The sequence below is a fragment of the Pinus tabuliformis genome, chromosome 8, assembly GCF_031772625.1.
Source record: "Pinus tabuliformis cultivar Carrire ecotype Pingquan chromosome 8, CPIR1, whole genome shotgun sequence".
Classification (NCBI taxonomy): domain Eukaryota; kingdom Viridiplantae; phylum Streptophyta; class Pinopsida; order Pinales; family Pinaceae; genus Pinus; species Pinus tabuliformis.
The window spans coordinates 1,918,415,503-1,918,440,161 of NC_142294.1; the positions used below are offsets into that span (position 1 = coordinate 1,918,415,503).

General features: G+C 40.5%; 1 protein-coding gene across 1 annotated transcript; it reads right to left on the reverse strand.

Moving 5' to 3' along the window:
• Positions 1 to 793: 793 nt before the first annotated feature.
• Positions 794 to 9,254, reverse strand: LOC149244156 (inactive UDP-glycosyltransferase 79A6-like). Its single transcript, XM_089371451.1, has 3 exons — positions 9,243 to 9,254; positions 9,024 to 9,143; positions 794 to 1,636 (listed from the first exon to the last, which is right to left on the reverse strand). The coding sequence occupies exons 1-3, from the start codon at positions 9,252 to 9,254 to the stop codon at positions 794 to 796; spliced, it is 975 nt and encodes a 324-aa protein (XP_089227577.1).
• Positions 9,255 to 24,659: the final 15,405 nt, after the last annotated feature.

Genomic DNA, 24,659 nt, shown 5'->3' on the forward strand with positions numbered 1-24,659 from the left:
CTTGGTTCCATCAGAGGGGTTGAATAACCCAGCTGCACGCCCTAGTAAAGAAGAGGAAATAAGTTAGTAAGAATCGTTCTATTAATCAGAACTGTAAATGCATACTGTAAAATTGGAAGCCGAAGGCCAATACCTGTGATGGCTTGATGACGAGCACTTCTCCGCTTCTGGAGCGATTGCCGGGTGAGGAGATAGTGTTGGTGGTAGTGAACCAGAGATGGAACACTGACTTGGAGCCGAAAAGACCAAACGCGCAAATGAACCCTGAGACTGTTCGGAGGTGTTTATGTAAAAGCTCAAACCCTTGAATGAATCTCAGCCCTTCGATCCAAAGGTGAGATCCCAACCGTCCAAGCAAGGCGGGAACATGAAGCGAGGAGACCGAGATCTCCGTAACCAAGGTGTCACATGGCCAAAGGAGCCAGATCATGCCACCTGCCTCGGTAAGGACTGATGTCTTTAAGGCAAGGGTGAGTTGGCACCTGCAAGGGCTGCGGCAGGACCACCAAAGCCCGCGCCACATTAATATTCACTGCTGTCGGGTAGACTAATAGCTAGGTTCCACCGTGAAGTCAATGGTTACACCAAAACCCAGTTGACAGCATATTATATTGCCACGCAGCATATATAAACAAAGATTACAACAGAGTTAAACATAGGATTAATGAGCTGTGAAATATGTGGTATAAGTATGTGAATGATTCAATAAGAGTTAAATGTGCGCACCTACATAAAAGATGCATCATGTAGTGTATAGCAAGATCATTATATTAGGCATACATTAAATTTTTTTTTATGTGTATGTGGACATTGGTGTGACAGCTTGTTCTCTCGACAAAAACGTCTCGCTGCCAAACGACACAAACACCACAGATGATGGCCTCTGCAGGTCCAGCCAATCCAGCAGGTCCGAGCCCTCGCTGTTGTCCGGGCCGGGCTTAGAAACGGGCATGAGTGGGCCCACAGAGAGCACGGGAACTTCGATAGTCTCCTGGAAATAACGAATATACTTATCGTCCTCCTCAAAGCAGGATTTCACGGCCACGGGCACGCATCCTTGCACACATTTAGCCAGACGATAGGGCGCAGTAACAGTACCGGGTATTCCTACGTACATAGCTAACATATCCCGCGCTTCGTACAGCCTGAATGATATTGCCGAACACGGAAATCCGGGCGGCGGAGCTGCCACCTCTTCGGCGGTTATTTCCTTGTTCAATAACTTGGAAGGGAGGAGGGAATGACCGCAGATCGCCGGCGAATACACCGTGAAATAGACGGACGGTACGCGCATCGCAGCAGTGACGTTCTGTGCCCAATACTGCGCGAAGTCATGAACAACGTAGTCGGGCGCGAGTTGCCTGAGGAGACTTCCGAACGGCTTCTCCAGGCCGTCTATGGCTTTCTGGAGCGCAAACGCCATTTCTATGGGGATGTCTGCCGTGCATTCGGCCCCCGGAGTCAGGCCTTCCGTGGGCGGTAATGGCAGTTCCAGCGGATCGATCCGACCCGACCACTCCTGAAGTTGCAGGGAAGGTCTGATTCTGGATATGTTAACGAGAGTGGAGAGAAAGGAGACTGTGTGGCCGTGGATTGCAAGAGCCTTCGAGAGCTGTAGAAAGGGGTTAATGTGTCCCTGCGCCAGCCATGGAAACAGCAGAAAATGAAGATTCTTCTTTCTAATTTGGTTGTCCATCATACCACAATGAGTTTCTGTTTTACCTTAACCGTATCTCAGGGTTGTGAGGAAAGACTATATGATCCGCAATTTCTATCTCTTCATAAAAAAAAACTAAAGAAGTCTTTAGGGGATGGCTTTCGCATGCCGCAGTAAAACGTATGAAGATTCTGTGAACTAATAGGCGTGGAAATTGAGAATTGATTGGACACTGTTTCAAGCTGGTTTCACTAGAATAATACTCTTATCGAATGTACTTATACTATTATGATATTAATAAGTTAAATTTATTTCTATAAATTAGATTTTGAAGTTTTTCCAACTAGAATGGCGTGTAGAGATTGTGAGTTTATTCGTCATTGTTTTAGCTCATCTGGCCTAGTTAAAATAGGACTCTTATCAAATGTCAACACTCTATTACAAAATTATTTTAATATTAATATGATTTAAATTTATTTTTATAAATTAAATTTTATATTTATTTTTATCTAGATGTGGAGATCCAAAATTTATTGGACATTGTCTTGAAATTGTCTAACTCTTCTCAAATGTTGTTATTTTATTATAAAATTATTTAAATGTGGTTATTTTATTATAAAATTATTATAATATTAATAGGATTAAATCTTATTTTTATAAATTAAATTTAAAATATTTTTTAATAAATACTTTTGTATCACATATTATTATTTTATTAGATAATTATTTAATATTAGTATTATTTAAATTTGTTTTTATAAATTAAATTTTAAAGTAATTTTCAACTACAATTATGAATGGAGATTGAATCACTAAAATAACATTCTTATCAAATGTCATTATTTTATTATAAAATTATTATAATACTAAAATAACACTCTTATCAATTGTCATTATTCTATTATTAAATTATTATAATATTAAAATAACACTCTTATCAAAATGTCATTATTCCATTATAAAATTATAATATTAAAATAACACTCTTATCAAATGTCATTATTCCATTACAAAATTATTATAATATTAGTATGATTTCAATTTATTTTTATAAATTAAATTTTGAAGTCTTTTTCTACTGCTATTAGATATGAAGATTAAGAATTTATTAAACATTGTTTTAAGTTTGCTTGTTCAAGTTATAATAAGGCTCTTATCAAATGCCATTATTTTATTATAAAATTATTATTATATTAGTATGACTTCAATTTATTTTTACAAACTAAATTTTGAAGTCTTTTTCCACTCCCGAAGATTGAGAATATATTAAACATTGTTATAAGTTTGTTTGTTCTAGTTATAATAACACTCTTATCAAATGCCATTATTTTATTATAATATTACTACAATTATTTTTTTTATAAATTAAATTTTCAAGCTTTTCAACTAACGTAGATCCATCTTAACATCGGATCTATCAAGCACCGAGAAGGATCAAATCTCTCAAGGTGCAAACCTATTTTTTTAGTTCAAAACTTGAGGAAAGGTTTGCACCTCGAGAGATTTGATCCCTCTCAGCACTTGATAGATCCAGTGTTAAGATGGATCTACGCTGGTTTCAGTCGTGTGCAGTCATACAAAATTTGCTCACTATCTAATTATTTTGATCATTTTAAATATGCTAAATATGTCTAAGATTAATTTGGTCAATTTAATATAAAAATTGCATATAAAAATTGCTTTGTTACCTCAGTTTGTTGAAATGAGAGAGACTGTTAGTAACTTGAATGATGAAAAATGATGAAATAAAAATTATGAGTGCAAAGTGTCAATGTAACAATTTTGATAGATAGAAAATGTGAATACTAAGAATATAGTCAATTACAAACAATCTTCATTGCAATCAATGTGAAACTATTTTCTTCTACTATTCCTATTATCACACCTATTAATTTTTCCATTTTCTCACATCGATCATATGAAAAGAGTATTTGGAATAATAGACCATTCAAATATTTAACTCGAGTTACAGTAGTAAACAACATACCTTGTCTCTATTGCTCTCCAATATTAATTGTAGTTTTCGCCAAATTCAATCATTGTAACTTATGGAGTGTTAAACCCCAAATGATTTTCAATGGTAGTTATTTTCTATTATTGCTTTTGAATGCAAAGTAATTAACAATGTTGAATGATAGAAAATATGATTAATAAGAATGTAGCCAATTATAAATAGTTTATAGTTTCAAGAAGAAAACATTTGGGGTAACAAACATTTTATTTAGGATGAAAATTCAAGTATTGTAGTTATGGTTGAATAATTTTTATGTGGTTACGTTGAGAGAGAGTGTGTGTGTTTTGGGGATGAGAAGGAGAGACAAGGGGAGATAGATATATATATGGGGGAGGAGAGGGAAGAAGAGAGAGGCAAAGGCAGGGAGGGAGGAAGAGATATATTTATGGAGAGAGGGAAGGGGAAGAGAGAGATAGGGAGGGAGGGTGAGAGAGATAGATAGATATAGAGAGAGTGTGTATGTTTAGGCGCCGGGATAGAGATATAGAGAGGGAGAGACACTGGGAGATAGAGATGTAGATGGAGGAGATAGATATGTGCTTACACTGAAATCAATGCACATTATTAATCTAATTACTTTGAAATTAATGTACATCATACATCTTGTTGCATCAAATCAGAAATCAACATCTACACTAAAATCAATGCATGTAGTGCAAACAATCAAATAGCATTAGAAATCAGCATCTATACTGTAATCAATGCATCTAGTGAAAGAAATAAAATAGGATTAGAAATCAATATCTACACTGAAACCAATGCATCTAATTCAAGCAACCAAATATGAGTAGAAATCAACATCTACATTGAAATCAATGCATCTAGTGTAAGGTATTAAATATGATTAGAAATTGACATCTACACTAAAATCAACACATCTAGTGCAGGTGATTAAATAGGATTAGAAATTAATATCTACTCTGAGGACAATGCATCCTGTGCAAGCAATCAAATAGGAGTAGAAATCAATATATACACCTAAACTAATGCATTTAATGCAAGCAATCAAATATGAGTAGAAATCAACATCGACGCTGAAATCAATGCATCTAGTGTAAGGTATTAAATATGATTAGAAATCAACATCTACACTGAAATCAATGCATCTAGTGCAAGTGATCAAATAGGATTAGAAATCAATATCTACACTGAAACCAATGCATCTTGTGCAAGCAATCAAATAGGAGTAGAAATCAACATCGACATTGAAATTAATGCATCTAGTGTAAGGTATTAAATAGAATTATAAATCGACATCTACATTGAAATCAATGCATATAGTGCATGTGATCAAATAGGATTAGAAATAATCAACTACATTGAAATTAATACATCTACTTTAGTGAAAATCTAAAATATTCATGACTTTCTAGTTTTAACTTCTATGTCTATATTTGTCTCTGTGAGACACTTTCTTCTTCCCTCTCTCTCTACCTTCCATTCTGTGTCTATCTACCTCCCCCTCTCCTTCTCTCTCTTCCCCTCCCTCTCTCCCCCGTCTCACTCTATCTGCCTCTCCCTAACTTTCTCTATCTTTCTCTTCTTTCCTCTCTCCCCCTGCCATCTATATTTATACCTCCCTCCATCTCTCCTTATTTGTCTCTCTATCTCAACCACCTAAACATAAGTTACGCTGTCTTTCTCTCTCCCCATATATATCTATCTATCCATCTATCTCTCCCTCTTCCTTTCCCTCTCTATATCTTCCCCTTCTCTCTCTCTCTCTCTCTCTCTCTCTCTCTTTTCTACCCCCTCCCATGCCCCATCTATATCTTTGTTGAAAGTGTGGCTTGACGAAGACACAAGAATTATGCAGGATGTGTTCATGCTTTTGGAGGACCAAAAGCTTCTTAGTGGGCAGGAATGATCCGGGAGGATCTATAGGTACAAGTGGCCTTGAAAATAGCTCAAAAATTAAAGTCATTAGATGGAAGTCAAACTAGGACTAGATCATATTACTCGTCATCTTGACTCCAACGGTGTGAATGACACCAAAATCTGAGTTCGTATGCTCAAGTTATAGTTGGTCAAAGTTTGGGTCAAACTTGGCGAAGTGGCACGCTTAAGGAGGCAACAATTTAGCAGCAACCTAACGCACGGAATCTGGCCACTGGATGGGCTAATTTGTCACCTACTTAGTTTGCCTAATGTCCCTTATTTTTTGGCAGAAAAAATTGAACTAGTTGATTATAAAAAAAAAATAAAAATAATATTTTGGGTGGTGGTTTGCCAATCTCACCACCCCCAAGTCTCAATGCTATTATATTGTAAATAAAAACATGGTACGTGTGGGTAAGCCACCCCCGATGGAACTTCCCAACCTCAATGGTCACTGTCATATGGGAAGTTGGTGGGGGTTGATCCCACCTGGCCCACATGGGTCGACCCCCATTGGGCGGCTCCATTTAGCATTAATCGTCTGCCCAATAAAACATGTCGCGATATATGTTATAACCGTCGACCCAAAGTTAAACCACCAATGCATTACATTAAAATGAATACTATATGTATGGGGTGGGTGGGGTTGGAACTTTACTTGCCCCCACCAAATCTGCCAATTACTACCAACAGGTCAATGACCTTGGTTTAGTAAGTCTGTCGCCCAACTTTATATATAAACCTTCTCATTTGTCTAGCAGACCAGAGGAGAGGTAGAGGGCCGACCTATGGAACCACAAGCGACCCTTAGTTGTGGAACCTTGAGCGAGTGTATCAAGGAGATGCTGAAAAGATTCTCTTAAAGGGCCAGAGGTGACAGTGTCAAAATTGGTCAATTTTATAGTCAATTTTGTACGTTTTCATGCTAGGAATCCATCCGTGCAGTCCGTTTTTCTAGCTGAGCTCTCCATTTTAGGCCATCATCCGAATTGGAGGTATAAGGGTCATATTTTTAAAGTTTCTTGTAACTTTGATGCTTCTTAATAATATAAGGCCTCCCATCATATCTCGTCATATCATTGACTCCCATCTTTGCTCATCTACTAAAGCATTCTTGAATCTAAAGAAGAAGAATCATCAGGCATCATTAACTACCACCCTCTATAATGTCAGAGAGCACATCTCAATCTGAAATAATATCAGGGAGCACATCTCAACCTAAAAATACGTCGGGGAGCACATCTCAACTCAAAATCTCATGGAGGAGCTAAGCATCTTCAACTCCATATCGATTAATAGGTGATATAGGGGAACATCTAAACCCATCATATTTCCCACTGATATTCCCAACAATGACCCTGAAGAGTCATGTGGTGGAACACCTACATTAGAGTAAGCTTGGGCTGTACATCCCCAAGTACACTCTCAACCCATTGACCAGACGGGAAGTGATATTCCCAACAAGTCCATCTTGCGGGTATGATTCCAACTCGAGTATACTCTGAAAAGAACAAGATAAGGGAGAAACATCTCCAACCCTATGGGTAACAGATAGGGGAGCAACATCTCTGACCCTATTTTAGATAGATCCATCAACCCCAAGAGTCCTCTATCTCAATTCCTCACCCTGGGAGCTCAGACATGGGGGGAAGAGCTGGCTCAGTGTTCTCAATCAATGATGCCTCTTATCAGGAGGGGTGACATCCATCAGTCCAAGTTTCTCTCTGAAGACCAAGAACTTCCCTTTTGGTAAATTCTTGGTGAGTATATATGCAATCTTCTCATTTTCCGATATATGATGGAGTCTAACGACTCCTCTCTGCACCATATCTTGAATGTAATCATATCACATCTTTATTTTCTTGGACTTGTCATGAAATACGAGATTCTCTACCAGACATATCTCACTCTTGTTTTTGCAATATATCACTGTAGTGTTTAGGACCTGCTCAAATAGCTCTTCAAAGAGATTCCTCAACCAAACTGCTTCACAACTAGCCATGCTAGAGATAATGTATTCTGCCTCGACAGTACTTAGTGCTACAAACTTCTTCTTCGTGATAATCCAAGATATCATGACAGATCCAAAACTAATAAAACATATAGACATACTATTCTTGTCGACAATGTTTCCTGCCTAGCCAGCATCAGTATATCCATGAAGTCAAACATCTACGACAGAATATCTCAAGCCAAGGGTGATCGTCCCATTCAAATATCTCAAAATCTATTTGGCAATGATCCAATGTGCATGGAGAGCCCCAATCATGAATTGACTCAACATGTTCATTGCATAGCATATATCTCGATGGGTTTTCACTGAACATCAGAGCCCCAATCAACTGTCTATACTCGGATAGATTCGCAAAATCGGGTCGTGCAGCTTCTCCCCATAACTTCTTGAAATTCATTTCCATCGATGTGGGAAAGCATTTGCATTCTTCTATTCTGAAACTCTCCATTAGCTTCATGACATATTTTCCTTCATGGCAAATCTGAGACTAATAAAACATATAGACATACTCTTCATGTCGACAATGTTTCATGCCCAGCCATCATTAGTATATTGATGAAGTCAAACATCTCTGACATAATATCTCAAACCAAGGGTGATCGTCCCATGCAAATATCCCAAAATTTGTTTAGCAGTGATCCAATGTGCATGGAGAGGCACAGTCATGAATTGACTCAACATGTTCACTGCATAGCATATGTCTCGACAGGTGTTCACTAAGAACATCAGAGCCCCAATCAACTGTCTATACTTGAATGGATTCATAAAATCGGGTCCTGTAGCTTCTCCCCATAACTTCTTGAAATTCATTTCCATCGATGTGGGAAAGGATTTGCATTCTTCCATTCCGAAACTCTCCATTAGCTTTATGACATATTTTCTTTCATGGAATATCTGCGACTAATAAAACATATAGACATACTCTTCATGTCGACAATGTTTCCTTCCTAGCCAGCATTAGTATATCGATGAAGTCAAACATCTCCGACATAATATCTCAAACCGAGTGTGATAGTCCCATGCAAATATCTCAAAATCTGTTTGGCAGTGATCCAATGTGTTTGGAGAGGCTCAGTCATGAATTGACTCAACATGTTCACTGCATATCATATGTCTCGATGGCTAATCAATTGTCTATACTCGGATGGATTCGCAAAATCGGGTCCTGTAGCTTCTCCCCATAACTTCGTGAAATTCATTTCCATCAATGTGGGAAAGGATTTTCATTCTTCCATTCTGAAACTCTCCATCAGCTTCATGACATATTATTCTTGTGAATCGAAAATCTCACCGGGCCTTTGCCACACCTCAAGGCCTAGAAAGTAGTACATGAGTCCAAGGTCCTTCATCTCGAATTCAGAGGCTAACTCTCTCTCACACTCGATCATCATGGGATTACTACCTATCAAAAATAGATCATCAACATATAAAACCAAAATCAATGACATACCTCGGATTACCTTGAAGTAAACGTTGGGATCGACATTGCTTTCTATGAATCCCAGCTTCGCCAAACAACTGTCTATGCAGGCGTACCATGCTCTGGGGCTTGCTTCAAACAACACAATGGCGTTTTCAACCTGTTTGAGCCATATGTGAAAATATATCATCATAATATTCTCCCTCTTTTTGGGAGAATCCTTGAGCCACGAACCTTGCCTTGTATTTCTAAATGCTACTGTCGACTCCATGTTTGATCTTGAATAGCCACTTGGAAGTCGCTAAAAATTTTCCCTTCGTTCTCGACACAACATCCCATATTCCATTCTTCATTATTGATTCATATTCCTCAATCATAACATCCTTCTAAACTTGTTCTTTCATGGCTTCTTCTAAATAATGATGATAAAATAGTTTCAATACCATGGATTTATCAAATCTCTTGAAGTGCAAATTTCTTTTATAGTGCAATATAAAAAATTTCATTGTTTAAATTGCATTTTTTAATGTATAAATGGATTCAACCCCTTGAAAATATCATTGAGAACTTGGATTGTGTAGACTATGTAAATTTACAAAAAATATATCCAAAATGAGCCAAAATAATTGGAATATTTTATTTATAATCTATTTTTTATTAATATTTTTTAAATGCCACATAATAATTTTATATTAAGAATTAAACGAATTACACACTTTCCTTTCATTGTTTTATTAATAAATAATTGATTCTTTTTAATTTCAATAAATATACTTATTTTATTTCTTTTATATATATATATATATTAGAATGGATATTTAAATAGTTTATCTAAATTTTGTATTGAAATATTTTTAACAAGTATAAAATTATACATCTTCCATATTCAAAAGTGGAAATATAATTTTTTACATTTAATTATTTTTATCTTTTTTTTAATTGATATAAAATTATGTTATTTCACATGAATATCCAAATATTTTATTTATTGTTGAGAGTGAGATTGAAATATTCTTACCACATCTTCTAAGTTTATGAGAGATTTTTTGGGGTAAATCACATGAAATTTCATTTCGAACCAACCAGTATGGTTCATCGTCACGACAAGTTGAAGAATCAGATCTACCTTTGCATATTAAATAGACAGAGCAGAACATCCAACAGGTATATTTCTTGACCAAGCAACGGCTATATTGACTAACGGCTAAATATGACCAGTAGACGGCTTGACCAAGCAATGGCTATATTGACTAACGACCAATAGACGATTAAATATGACTGGAAAAATAATATTACTATTTTAAATTGATAATTTTTTATAAATTTTAAAAATATAATTACAATTATCAATAATAATTACAATATTAATAACCATTAATTTTTATAATCGACATTCCATAAATCAATATTGATGGTTATTTAAATTTTCAATAAAAATAAATTAATTGACTTCCCCATTCTCGTCTATTTTTTTCTTAAATTACACTGGGTTAACTTCCATTGTGAATTTATTCCTTTGTACAGGCTGGCATCCGCTGGAAGTTATAGCCGTGCATATTGAATTGAATTACATGCCTCGAGCTCCCCGCTAATGCGAAGACAATGACAGATGATGTCAGACTTAACACAGGTTTCCGGCTGCAAAATTTTCCCGAGGATAAACAGATCCGATAATGAATATCAACATCCGTCTTTGTAAACGTAGATAAAAAGGTGGGCCAACCACCCACATATGTATGTTATAGAAAGGGTTGCCTATTATTATATCGAATTAACCTGGCTCCTGTTTCTTGAATTTTAGAAAGGGTTGAATTTTAGAAAGGGTTGAATTTTAAAGGGTTGAATTTTAGAAAGGGTTGCCTATTATTATATCGAATTAACCTCGCTCCTGTTTCTTGAATTTCAGAAAGTTCAATTAACCTGGCTCCTGTTTCTTGAATTTTAAAATTAAAGGACAAAAGCCAAGGTTAATTGATTTCGATATTGTTTCTTGAATTTCAGAAAGTTCAATTAACTTAGCCTTTGTTTCTTGAAAGTTGGTATAAGTTATTCTTATTAAATGAAATGAATTTTAAAATTAAAAAGTTGTTAGTTTTACAGAGTTGTTAAATGATTTTTTATGATGTTTTTTTTTTTACCTAAAAATTAATATTTACGGTTAGTATCTTTAAATGGTTATAGGGATTTTAACTTATTTGTTATGTTTAAGTTTTATAATTTTTCAAATATAAGTCTTTTTATTTAGAATTGTCATTTTTTTTTAAGCTTTATCATTGTTATGGTTTAGAATTTATGAAACATTATATTTTTATTAAGAAATATTATATTTTTATTAATGGTTATGAATTATTATGATATTATTTAAAATTTTTGTTATTTTTTATTATTATTTTAGATTTTAGTTATTTTATTTAAAACATATTTTCATTAAATAATAACAATAAAATAGTTGAAATTTAATATCAAAATTTAATTTAGTTTAATATCAAAATGTAATTTAATATCAAAATTTCCCCGGATGCGGGTGTACACCGTGCATGAATGGCAGGTGGCCATTAAAGTTCTCCCGCGCCTCTATACCTGTCTCAAAGCCAAGGCAGAGAGTAGGTACGAGACTGCGATGGCGATTAAAACACATTCAATGCTCCAGGCACATGAAACTGAGGGAGGACAGGGCCAGGTAGAGGTCGCATTGATGTCAAGCAAGAGAGCTCCGGTCTCGAGGAATTCTGATGCAATGGAGTTAAATCTGGTGTGGGCGAAGATTTGGTTAAATACCAACAGAGCACAGAATGTAGGCAGAGGAATGTTGTTTGCAGTAGGCAAAGGGCAAACTCCTGCTCTGCAACATTATCCCCAGCAAATTGAGCGGCATCTCAAGGCGTCAAGGTTGGAATCTGTGATGCGTCGTCGGGGTGTGCCTTGCCGTGGTGGGCGTTTAGGGGTTGCACCTATGGCGGCCATTTCCCCTTCCTCTTCCAGTACAGAGGATGAATTTCTGTTAATGAGGGATTCATATCAGTCTTTTCGTCTCCGCATACCCAGAGGGATCCTGCATTTAGATGTCATGGTGAATTTTACGGTGTATCTTTCAGAGGCGCCGCCTATCGACCCCTCTTGGTCCTCCCCTGCGCTCGACAGTCTTCAAAGCAATGAAATCCTTTTGGGGGATATGCATGGAAGAGTGCACAGGTTGCCTCGTCTGCAGGTTCCCATGGTTCATGTTGAACAGCAGCAGCAGGCCCCGCACCAGGCGAACTCAATTTGTGATGATTCAATGCAAGAGATTCAGCCATCAACTAACTGTTTCCAAATTGGGAATGCGGAACCGGTTTCTGATCTTCAAGACTGGGAGGGGCATCTTCAGGAGGACGAGGAGTCCGTTATTTGTCTCGACACGCCCAGCCCGATGCAAAGCCATCCGCCCACTACGCCCAGTCATCCTTCCTGAATTGTTCGAAGAAATTTCTCCAGGTTTCCGTTTTTTGTTTTTGCTCTTGTCCAAGTTGCTCTTGTCTTTGCTCAGTTCCAGTTCTCGGCCCTATAGTGGCAGCTTAGTAAAAGTTCGAGTCCGCAAGGTGATAGAGTCGGTTTTAGTGAACTATAATACTGTCCAAGAGGCAAATCTGGACAATTTTGTAAAGCAGTCTCAAAGGTCGGTCAGTCTATCCCAGCTGTTTCAATTTTTGTAATGCTGTTTCAAAAAGTCTGGTAGACTATCCCAGCTGTTTCGGTTTGAGGGTGGCCTTGTCCTCCTCTATTGATGTAAATTATGTAAATACTTTTCCTGCTTTAATATAGTAGTTACTTTTACAGAGAAAAAAAAAAATTTAATATCAAAATTTAACTAGTTGAAGTCTTTTATATAATGGATGAGGGTGTGTTGACTTTTTAACTCAACCATGAAGATTTAATATACTAGGAATATGTTTCATCTGAAACACTGACTATAGCTAGAATTTAGATGGCGCATAAAAAAGGTTCAATGAAATTAATCCAGTAATGGATCGTTTGGATCATTGGTCGTAAATGCTTGCACTTGGGCTCCCACTCACTGAATGGTACTCAGGAACGACAAGTGGCATTTCTTCATAGTACGTTTGAAATTGTATTTGGGTTTGTTGGGCACGGGATCCCCCAAGGGAATTTTGGGGCTTAGAGCCCAAATTTTGGTCAAAGATTGTAATTTTGATGTAAAGACTTCGCATTTTGTGGGTGCAGAGCGCGTAGTTTGTAAAAAAGTCATAGGATTCTCCGCCCTTAGTTTTGTTATTGTAATGTCAACTATCGAAATCTACCCATGGTCCACAGGCCATGGGATTGTATAAATAGATCAAGGCTCTAAGTAGTTAAGAAATCAATTGATAAGAAAAGATGAACATATGATGTATGCGAGATAGATCTATGGAGTAAAGTCTAGTTTTTGGGTCGTAGAGTAGGAGAAGGCTCTGCAGCTGAGTGCGCAGAGGCCTAATAGTTCGTAGCTGAGTGCGCGGACCCCTGCAGCTAAGTGCGCAAGGCGAGTCGAGTCTGTAACAGTTGGAAGTATTAATAAAGAGAAGTTTCCTATCATTTCTATGTATTTATTTCCTATTTTATGCATATGTTATCTTGGTTATGAAATTCACTTCTAAAACTTATATGATGCGCAAATGTGTATAATTTTATTGATTAAATGAATGCAAGAGAGAATCTCTGTTTACGCGAAGTTAACTAAGATCTGATAAGAAGATAAGTAAGATACGCGGTGTGGTTTAGGGAAATAGTGTAGTTCGCTGCTATAGCAGCATGAAAGCATCTCAACCTTTGGTTAGGGCGACGCGAAAGACAATTATAACAGCACGCGAAGGTATTGAAGGTTGGGAAAGTGCGCGAAATTACCTGCACGAAGACAGATCTAGTTGGACTAAATCGACATCTCCGACATCTCAAGTGTGCGGAAACTTGGTTCCAGCATCCCCCCATACTGCTTCGGGTGAGACTTCAGTCCGCACTCTGTAGGCTGGCGCTGAAGGGGCCAATAGTGTAGGGATTTGTTTAGCTAAATAAATCCAAACCTTGGTCAGGCCCCCATAAGCCAACAAATGGTTCTGTTGCTGGGACCAGAATCTGCATAGAGATGTTTGATGTCGTATCATTGGAATCCAACTAAGAAATAAATTGAAGGTTGGTTGGACAGAAGAATTCATGAGTTCGCGGCGTGGGAGAACAAGAACCCGCGACTGTCAAAAGAAGAGTGGTTAGACTTCTACTGTACACGAATATCCAAGAAATCTTCTTCGCGTCCTTCCCTACTGAGCTATACGAGTGGATCGCGAAGCTAGCAGATAGCCAAGGAAGGTGGAAGCTTGACGATCCTTTTGTGTGGACCCCAAAGTTAGTGCGAAGGTTAGAAGCATTGGATGATAAGATCACATGCGCCATTGATCATTGGCTTGATCGTATTATAGGAGGATTCATCACTGATCTCACGGTTGACACCTCAGTTAGCTAAAATGAGGCAAAGCAGCGCTTTCTCAAAGGAACACGAGGTAAGTACGTAAAGTATTTGAATACTTGGATTAAAATGCTATTGTGCGAAAAGAGGGTTATGTAGTTACCTTGATGTTTGAGGCTACGCGAAGTGGAAAAGCTTACAGGAACAAAGGAAATAAGGAACCAGAAACTAGCCCCTTGACTTCATGTCCGCGAGGGGATGAGGAAGAGCCTGCGAAGGTCTCACCGCGAAGTGTGATCCATCTGATAAGACAAAGAATTCCGTGAATACCACCTCCACCCACACTGCCACCAGCTTCATCACCATCATCTCCATCTTCACTCGTACCACCTCCACCACCACTGCGATTCAATATGGCAAGGATAGTGAAGTTGCCTGTGTTAAAAGGTTTGGGAAATGAGGATCCGGACCAATTCTGGTTCGTGGTAAGGGTTGTATGGGTAGCACAAGGAGTTACATATGAAAATATAAAGAAAGCGACATTGGTTAGCGCCCTGTAGGACCGTGCATTGACTTGGTATATTAAGCACTCCAATGATAATCCAAATGCAGGAATTGCAGATATCCAAGCGATGCTAAATAGAGAATTTAGCAGGCCGAAGTCTAAAGCACAGTCAATCATTAGATTCAAAGAGATCACGATGCTATCAGCTGAGACTCCTTGGGAGCTGGATTAGAGGCTGAAATGTACAATTCGCGAAGCTAATATGAATATGATGGATTGACAACATCACGAGTGGTTTGTAGCTTCGCTAATGCCACATTTAAGGAGTGCGCTATCATAGCAGAAGATAGCGATTCAGGTGGAAGCCTTAGATATTTTTATGAGGTGACATGAGACCTCGATGTAGGATCCTAACTTAGGAGTTCAATAGATCCACGCGCAGCTGAAGAATTTATGCCTTGAGATGTAGAGTTTGAAACAAGACAGAACAACTCGAGTAGAAGTGCACGAAGAGGTATGGTGTGTAAAATGCAAGGGTCAAGGTCATGAAAAGGACCACTACTCGGTTTTCACAAATTAACTTGCAGGAGGAGGACCGATGCCCTTAAGGCCGGAAGCACAAGAAGGGCCTAGCGTGACACTTGCTTTTTGGTGCGCGATTTGTTAAATAGTAGGAAAACATGCCATAGAAAATTATCAATTGTTACAGAAGTATACGCAAAATTCGCAACAGTTGTTCTGTAACTTTTGTAGGTCAGTGGAACATGATGAGCATACTTGCAGAAGCTATGAGTTGATGATGGATAGAACTCCCACCTACAGAGTTCAGGTTGAAACATGGCCCCTTGACCAAAATGCAGGAATGGTGCGGACGAGGCCGAGGCCGAGGAGGACCTAGAAGAGGTCACAAACAGTTGATATGCTACAATTGCAAAGGGCCAGGACATTATCGCCGCAATTGCACGAATCCAACGTGCTCGTCATGTTTGTATTGCACCTTGTTTGATGATTAGACAAAAGATTGTCCTACGCTGATAGCTAGGATACATGACAAAGGAGCGCTACCGCCTCCCTCGACTCAAAACCTGCAGATGATGAGGTCTGAGCCACGTGAGGAAGATTCGAATGTGAACATTGTGCTCCGAAGTGGAATTGCGACATGAGATGACAAAGGCAGACAACCAGAAGATAGTACTTGGGTTCGCAAAGCTCTGACGAAAGAAGTAGTGTTTGATTTGGAGCGCAGTCTGGAAACCTTCATGGAAGCTAAGAAGAGCTTCGCTAATGCCTCCACTTCAGGAAGGAAAGATAAACAGGAGCCGGAGATGGACACATCTATGCTCGCAATGTTCTTGGAAACATGTATGAAGCTATTGTGCAACAGTAAGGCGGTGAAAGGGTTACAAGAACTCATCAACAGATGCAATGGAACAGCATCAGGAGAACTTCGCAAAATCTGGAAGATCAAAAAGCATAAGGCAAGAACGAGAAGAGTGATGAGACTAACCGTGCAGATCGGACAATATGAGATGGACCAAGTAATTCTAGATTTGGGATCAGATACAAATGTTCTATTAAAGCAGACATGGGAGAAAATGGGGCGACCTACACTCTAGCGGTCTCTAATTCAGCTAAGGATTGTGAACCAGCAGAAAATAATACCCATGGGGCGATTGTAGGGAATAATTGTGGATATTGAGGGATCGAGCGCGCTGACAGGCTTTGAAGTGATAGAGATTGTTGATGACAACTATCCCTACCCCACGATCTTAGGAATTGATTGGGCCACTGACATGAATGGGGTGACCAATCTAAAAAAGCAAAAAATGATTTTTGAAAAGAAGTCACTACGCGTAGTTGTACCCCTGGACCCCGTTGAAGGATATCGCTATACGGAGCCAGTGCGCGACTATGAAGGTGATGATGATTTGGACTGCATCTATAAGATAACAGCGCGAAACCAGGACTAGGTGAATCCCATCGTGGATGGGTGGATTGCATGGGAGCGCGAAATCTCCTGTACTTCAGATTCAGATGAGGAAACCGAGCGATGGTAGAATCGTTACATGAGGTAACTACACTGAATTGTAATATGATGACAAGGTCATTGCGCTGCATATCGACAGAAGTAAGAGACCTGCCTACTTATGATAGTTTAAGTGAAGTAGATACCTTCTTGGATAAAATTGAAAGAGAAGTATCGGAAAAGCAACAATTCCAGGACTTGGACTGGGTACTGCATGCTATGCCCATGAGATGGTGGGGTACGCACAAAGGGAGCTTTAACGACTGGCGCGAATGTAGGGGACTGATGCACACACGATTTGGGAAGCCTAGGGTGCGACTGACAGATAAGTACAATAGGCAGGATGATCCATGCATGCATCAGGCCAAGTGGTCATAGGCCTATGGAGAAAATCCACAACCTGAGTGGGTGCACTTGTTCTGTCATACCCTAGATGTTATAGCAATGCACTAGTATATAGAAACAGAGCTCCGCCATGGGACAAGTGAATGGGATGTCTTGTGCGAAGGTTTCATGATGACCTTCAGTTTTTAGGATGGGTGGGATAGTATTGATGAAGCGCTACAAGAGGTAAAAGTAGCCATCTTTAGGATACCAGAGGAGTCGATAGAATTGATTCAGCCTGAATGGGCTACTCAGCTGAGTTGCACGCTGGAATGTTATAATGTAACTGCTAAAGAAGAAGATGAAGATCCACAGAAAATTAATATTCCAGAGACGGAAGGCCACTGCGAGGTTCAGGGACCACAAATTGAGAACCCTAACATAATCGCACCAGTGAAGACTAAGTAGGTGAATATTGGTACAGAGGCGGAACCTAAATTCGCGAAGATTGGAGACTACTAGGACGACGCGACAGTGGATAAGGTCACTGAATTACTTCACGAATATCATGACTTATTGCCGACCAAGTTTATGGATTTGAAGGGAATAATTGGAGATTTAGGGGTAATGAAGATCATGTTAAAACCTGAAACGAAGCCAATTAAGCAGAGGTTGTATCGCTTAAATCTGAAATACAAGGAGAAGGTCTGCGTAGAAGTAGAAAAGATGCTCGTGGCAGGCATCATTGAGTCTATGGAGGAATTTGATTGGGTAAGCCCGATGGTGGTACAAGAGAAGAAGCAAAAGGACGAAATAAGAATATGCGTGGATCTCAGAAAATTGAATGACGCGTGTGTACATGGTCCATTCCCAACTCCATTCATAGATGAGGTGTTGGACAATGTAGGCGGTTAGGAAGCGTATTATTTCACTGATGGGTTCTCAGGGTACCACCAGATCAAAATCACGCTAAAGGATAAGAGCAAGAAAACCTTGGCGACTGAGTGGGGTTGCTTTCAATATACTGTCATGCTGTTTGGATTGAAGAATTCCCCTGCTATCTTTTCACGCATGGTTGTTGCAGCATTCAAGGAATATATTCATAAGTTCTTGGAGGTCTATTTTGATGACTAGACTGTATTTGGGCTGGTTAGGTGCCATGTAGCAAACTTGCGCTTGATGCTAGATACATGCCGAAGATACCAAATCGCGCTCAACCTCAAGAAGTGTCTATTCCTCGTTCCTTTTGGGAACCTGTTGGGGCATGTGGTTTGTAAACAAGGGTTGATGGTAGACCCCATGAAAATCACAGTGATTCTGAATTTGGAAGCGTCGCGGAGTGCGAAACAGTTGCGCGCTACTTTGGGACATACAGGGTACTACAGAAAGTTTATCAAAGGCTATGCCCAGATCATCGCGCTAATGGAAAAGCTGTTGAAAAAGGATGTCACGTTCTGCTGGAACGATGACTGTAAGAAAATCTTGGATGCATTGAAAGAAAAGATGGTTACTGCACCGATTCTGGTCTTCCCGAACTGGAATAAAGAGTTTCATGTCCATGTTGATGCGTCATGTATAGCGCTCGGGGTAGTACTAACATAGGATGGTGGAGAAGGCTTGGATCACCCTATCGCGTTTGCAAGTCACAGATTACCTAAAGTAGAGAAGAACTATTCCACCATTGAGCACAAGGGACTAGCTATGGTGTATACGCTCTAGAAGTATCGACACTACTTGCTAAGAGGACACTTTAATATGTATACAGATCATTCCGCGTTGAAGTAATTTCTTAATAAGATTGTGTTGGGGGAGCACATATGCAGATGGCTTTTATTGTTCCAAGAATATGATTTTGAAGTTGTTGTGAAGCTTGAATGATAGAACGCAGGACCAAATCACCTATCACACATTGAGACAGGGGAGGAACCTACTTGTCTGGAGGAAGGATTACCCGATGGGCATCTCTTTGTTGTGCACGTAGCGGATGGAAATTTTGAAGATATAATTCACTTTCTAACAACTGGAATTGCACTGAAAGAATACTCTATCCACCAGAAGAAGGAATTAGTGGTGCGCACAGTATATTTCTCTGTCATTGTTGGGCATCTATACAAGATGGGGAATGAAATACTGCGAAGATATATACCTAAATTTGAACGAAGCAGAATCCTCGCAGACGCTCATGGGGGCGCCCTGGGAGGACATTATGTGGGAAGAGCGACCGCGCAGAAGATTCTATGCGCTGAGTTGTGGTGGCAAGCCCTTCATCAGGATTAAAAGGAACATTGCAAGGCATGCAATGTATGTCAAAGAATAGGTAAGCCATCGCAGAGGGACGAAATGCCTTTGAATCCACAAATGACATTGCAACCTTTTGAAAAGTGGGCAATAGATTTTGTAGGACCTATCAAACCTCAAGGAAAAACAGGCACGAGATATATTATCACTGCGACAGAGTACCTAACTCGTTGTGAAGAAGCATAACCGGTGAAGGATTACACGGCCACAACTACTGCAAAGTTTCTGTTTGAACACGTACTGACGTGATTTGGATGTCTGAAGATCTTACTGAGTGATCGCGGTACGCACTTCCTGAACGAAACAATCAGCGCGCTGACAGAAGTGTTCCAGGTGTATGATCAGAAGAGCACACCGTATCACCCACAGGCTAACAGGACAGTAGAAGCATTCAACAAAGTACTGGAGACCGTGCTGACCAAGGTATGCAATGCGCACCGAAGTGATTGGGACTTGCATGTACCTGCAGTGTTATCGGCTTATAGGATGACATGTAAGAAACTGACGACAGACACCTTTTAGGCTTGTCTATGGAGTAGAAGTTGTAATGCCTATGGAATACATCATGCCTAGTCTAAGCATATCAGTGCTCACAGGTATGATGGATCGCGAAGCCCTGGAGGAGAGACTCGCGCAGTTGGAGGAGCTCGAGGAAGAACGATTTTTCACTGGATTTCACGAGCAGGTCCAAAGGCAGCGCAAAAAGGCTTGGCACGATTGACATATTAATTTGCGCACCTTCAACGTGAATGATTTGGTATTGTTGTATGATAGTGATTTCGATAAATTCCCAGGGAAGCTCAGAATGCATTGGCTGGGACCGTATGTTATTAAGGAGATCACCGATGGTGGCACGGTGGAGTTGGTAAAGTTAAATGGAGAACTCTAACCAGGAAAAGTCAATGGCAATGGTTTGAATACATACAGAAGGGGCTCGACCATCTGACTAGCCGACAGGAGCACAATATTAATGCTCCAGGCAGTTAAAAGGAGGCACGAGACTATAAACTACTCTTCCTGGGGACCGCGCGATGTCAGGACTGCACGCATTAGCAAAGTGTCCCAGGGTCTGCAACAACACAAGGGTAGTTGCACTGCTGCACAGTTCGGCTGGAAAGTGACTATTACAGTCACTATTCACGATGTGATGCTTGGTTTGAGACCAAATGGAGCAGGTGCCAAGCATTTAAGACGAACTTATGGGCTAGATTCTTGAAAAATCTTTGGCCAATCGAGCATTAATGGACCGAATGTGGGGGAACGGTAGAATTCAAATTCAAAAGGCACTATAAAATACAAAGGGTTGTCCAGCAAACAACACTTGGAAATTTGAGGATTGAGTTGTTGCACGCATAGACATTCATGAACCCAGACTTGTTCGATCTTCTGAAGGTGAATTCGTTGCTTGAGAAATTACCCGAGACATTGAGAGAATTGTGGAATCACACTATGGCAGCACCTAAAGAAGCCATGGATACCGGAGTAATGACTGCCGAGGAAGCCACGCAGGCCATTACGGAAGTGGAAGCCCCAGAAAGTGCTGGGATAGTCGCAGAAATCCCTGAATCACCATGCACATCGAGACCTAAGAAAGACAAGCAGGTCATGGTACCGTTGCATGTATCACCTAGAAATCTGCTGAGGACTAGGCTCACCATGGAAGGAAAGGGGAAGGCTATCAATTTGGAGGCCGATGAGGAGGAAGAATTCAAAGAATTCATGGTAGAGGAGGAGGATGTAGAAATGGAGGTTGAAACCCAGGGTGCAAACCCTCTTAGCAGGTTGCCCACATATGTTCCTACGCAGAAGGGTAAAGAAAAAGTGCCCAAAGATATAGATGAGAGCAAGAGCTCTCAGCAGACTTCGCTACTCCATGATGACATTATTTTTGAAGGAGTGCACTTAGGACAAGTGCCTGTGCTAAAGTTTGAAGATTGGGATCTTGCAGACGACAAGAAGTTCCCACATCTCGTGACCTCGCAACTCATGCACCAGAAGAAAGATGCGTCAGTCGGAAACATAGAATTGGAACCATGTAAATGGCTGAGAGGAGTTGAGAAAGAAGGGTTGATAAATCTGCTCTGGGTGCCACATTACCATCGTGCCCCAGTGACCATTTTTATCATCAGGAAACTGCTCTGCCTGGTACATGATGGGTGCTTGTGGCTAGAAGAGCCCATCCCCATCACAAACCATTTGATTCACAGAATTACCCGGCTCCCTTGCAAAGGGGAGGACCCAGCAAACATCTTGAAGGGAAAGAGCGATGATTTGGCCATTGCAAAGGCCATGAAGAAGAAGTTTGAGTTGGAGAAGAAGAAGAGAGGGTACGCCATTTCCAGCATCAACAACCTTGCAGTTAAAGTTGTGACAAAGATATTGGTAGGGAAGGTTATGCGGAAGTGCTGCGCGGATGAGGTGCCTACGCCGGTGGTTGCACTAGCAGTGCAATGTGAAGAAGGGGTCCAGTTCAACTGGGCAAACTATTTATGTGGAGAGTTCCTTGAGAACTGCTGCGAGGCACAGGATCAGGGAAAAACTTTTCAGTATGCGTGGCTTCTGTTGTCAATAGTACTGGTGGCCTAGGAATTGTCTGAAGATAGCCAGTTCCCGACGATCGCACAAGACCTTCCGGAGGCAGCGAAGTACGCTTCACTGTGGGCAACTAGGGATGCATAAAGGATAAGGAACATCAAAATATTCTGGGTGCTCATATAGATTAACATCAGAATGGGGATTAATCGCAAGTCGCGATTATCGTCCACGGTCTACAACAATCTGCAGAGCTTCGTAGAGTTCAAGGTATATTTTCACCATGTCTGCATCAGGCCACGGATGGACCCTGCGAAGACATGGCGCGAGTTACCTTATCTGGCGACAGACGATTTCATCTTCACGGTCCTAGAGTCGTGGTTGTCGGAGTGGCACACTCCAGCTGGCTCTGTAGTGGAAGCAAAGAAGTCCACCGTGCAGTAGAAGAAGGAAGAGGTGAAACTGCGGATGGTGCAGTTGTCAGAGAAACGTAGGAAGGAAGAAGCAGCGGAAAAGTCCCAGGCGGCGTGTGACATTGCGAAGTGGGAAGAAGAGAAGCAACAGACAGCAGAAGAAGGGCACGAAGGAGAGAAGTCGCCTTTGCCTGATCCAGAGACCAATACAGAGTAAGGTGGCACAAACCCACAGACAGCGACCACCCATCTAAAACATCCATGCCCGAGAGAATAGGTAGGGCCGTGAAAGAAGACGAAGGCTTCAAATACTTCGTTCAACCCAATCACCCTCACTGAGGGGGATCTCCATGATATTGGCGAGACGGTGATAGATGTCACTATGGAGGCCCTCCAACAGTTTGAGGAGCAACACCAGATGGTGTTAGGGGATCTCCAGATGTAGATACAGAAGTTGCAGGTGCACACTCCATAGGCTGGCACTGTGTCCACTAGCCTCGCAGTAGCCACGTATGCGGCCAAGGAAATGCTACGTGCCCATATGGCTAACAAAATAGTGCTGCTAGATGGTGCACTCATTTCAGAAAATGAGGTTAACAAGCCTATGGTCAACAGGTTGAAGGGAATCAGATTAAACGTGGTTGCATTCCCTCGGGAGACACTCTATATTTTGTAGGATGGATTCACTGTAGAACTACGAGCCAGGGAGGGTCGCGCACTCCAAGAAATGAGCGAGCAACACATCAACATGGAACAGTTGAGCTTGAAGCATGACGAGGTAGTGGAACAGAAAAAACAAATAATGCAGGTGGTAGAGGAAGAATGCCAGATGGTCCCGGAGTTGGCCATCCAAGCAGAAGAACCAATGGAGGCGCGCGTCCGAAAATTAGCAGCAGGGGTGTGCGAGGCAAAAGAGGAAATGGCCAGGGTTCAGCTGGAGCTGAACCATCGGATAACAGAACTGCAATTGAAGGCATACCCTTCAACTCTGCTGGAAGTTAAGGAACAATGATCCATCGCGATTACCACAGCAATGGCAGCGGTCAACACTACAGTGACAGACTGCACAAAGTTGTTCGAGCAGTTGTTTGATGTCCTCACCACCCTGCAGGAGGAGCCAAACATACAGTGCCTAGAGACAGAGGTGTGCATGCTGTAGTAGAGATACGATGAAGTAAAAGGGACCACGTAGATAGTTTCCATTACACAAAGGCTTGCCAGGATGCAGCAGGTGGATGTTTCTCGGCATAAGGAAGCGATTTTGAAGGCACGCTTACAGTCGTGGATTGATGAGGCATACACCATTACAACCTCCATTGAAGCAAAGCTCAAGCATATCCAAGCAATGCAGGAAGGGATCTAGGGCAAAAGTTCAGCCATAGTGGTCACTGAACATCGCGTCGAGGAAGTACAGCAGGCAGCCGCTCAATGCGCTCCCAAGCTTGCAGTGATCCAGTCAAAGTTGGGAGGTCTTCGTGCAAAGATTTCCACACCAACGGAGTGACTCGAGGCTGAGTCACGATGTTTGTGTTGGGGGCTTGTTGGGTGCAGGATCCCCTAAGGGAATTTTTGGGGCTTAAAGCCCAGATTTTGGCCAAAGATTGTAATTCCAATGTAAAGACTCTGTATTCTGTGGGTGCGGAGTGCGTAGTTTGTAAAAGAGTCATAGGGTTGTCCGCACTTAGTTTTGTTATTGTAATGTCAGTTGTAGAAATTTACCCATGTTCCACGGGCCATGGGATTGTATAAATAAAGCAAGGCTCTAAGTAGTTAAGAAATCAAACGATAAGAAAAGATGAACATATGATGTATGCGAGATAGATATGTGGAGTAAAGTCTAGTTTTTGGGTCGTAGAGTAGGAGAAGGCTCTGCAGCTGAGTGCGTAGAGGCCTAGTTGTTCGCAGCTGAGTGCACAGACCCTTGCAACTGAGTGCACAGGGCGAGTTGAGTCTGTAACAGTTGGAAGTATTAATAAAGAGAAGTTTCCTATCATTTATGTGTATTTATTTCTTGCTTTATGCATCTGTTATCTTGGTTATGAAATTCACTTCTAAAACTTATATGATGCGCAAATGTGTATAATTGTATTGATTAAGTGAATGCAAGATAGAATATCTATTTACATGAAGTTAACTAAGAT

What these genes read in the sequence shown, in the direction of transcription:
- LOC149244156 (XM_089371451.1), bottom strand. An exon ending in ATCCCAACGTTTACTTCAAG is followed by an intron (nt 1,637 to 9,023) that starts GTAATCCGAGGT and finishes TGGCTGGCGCAG; the next exon opens with GGACACATTAACCCCTTTCT.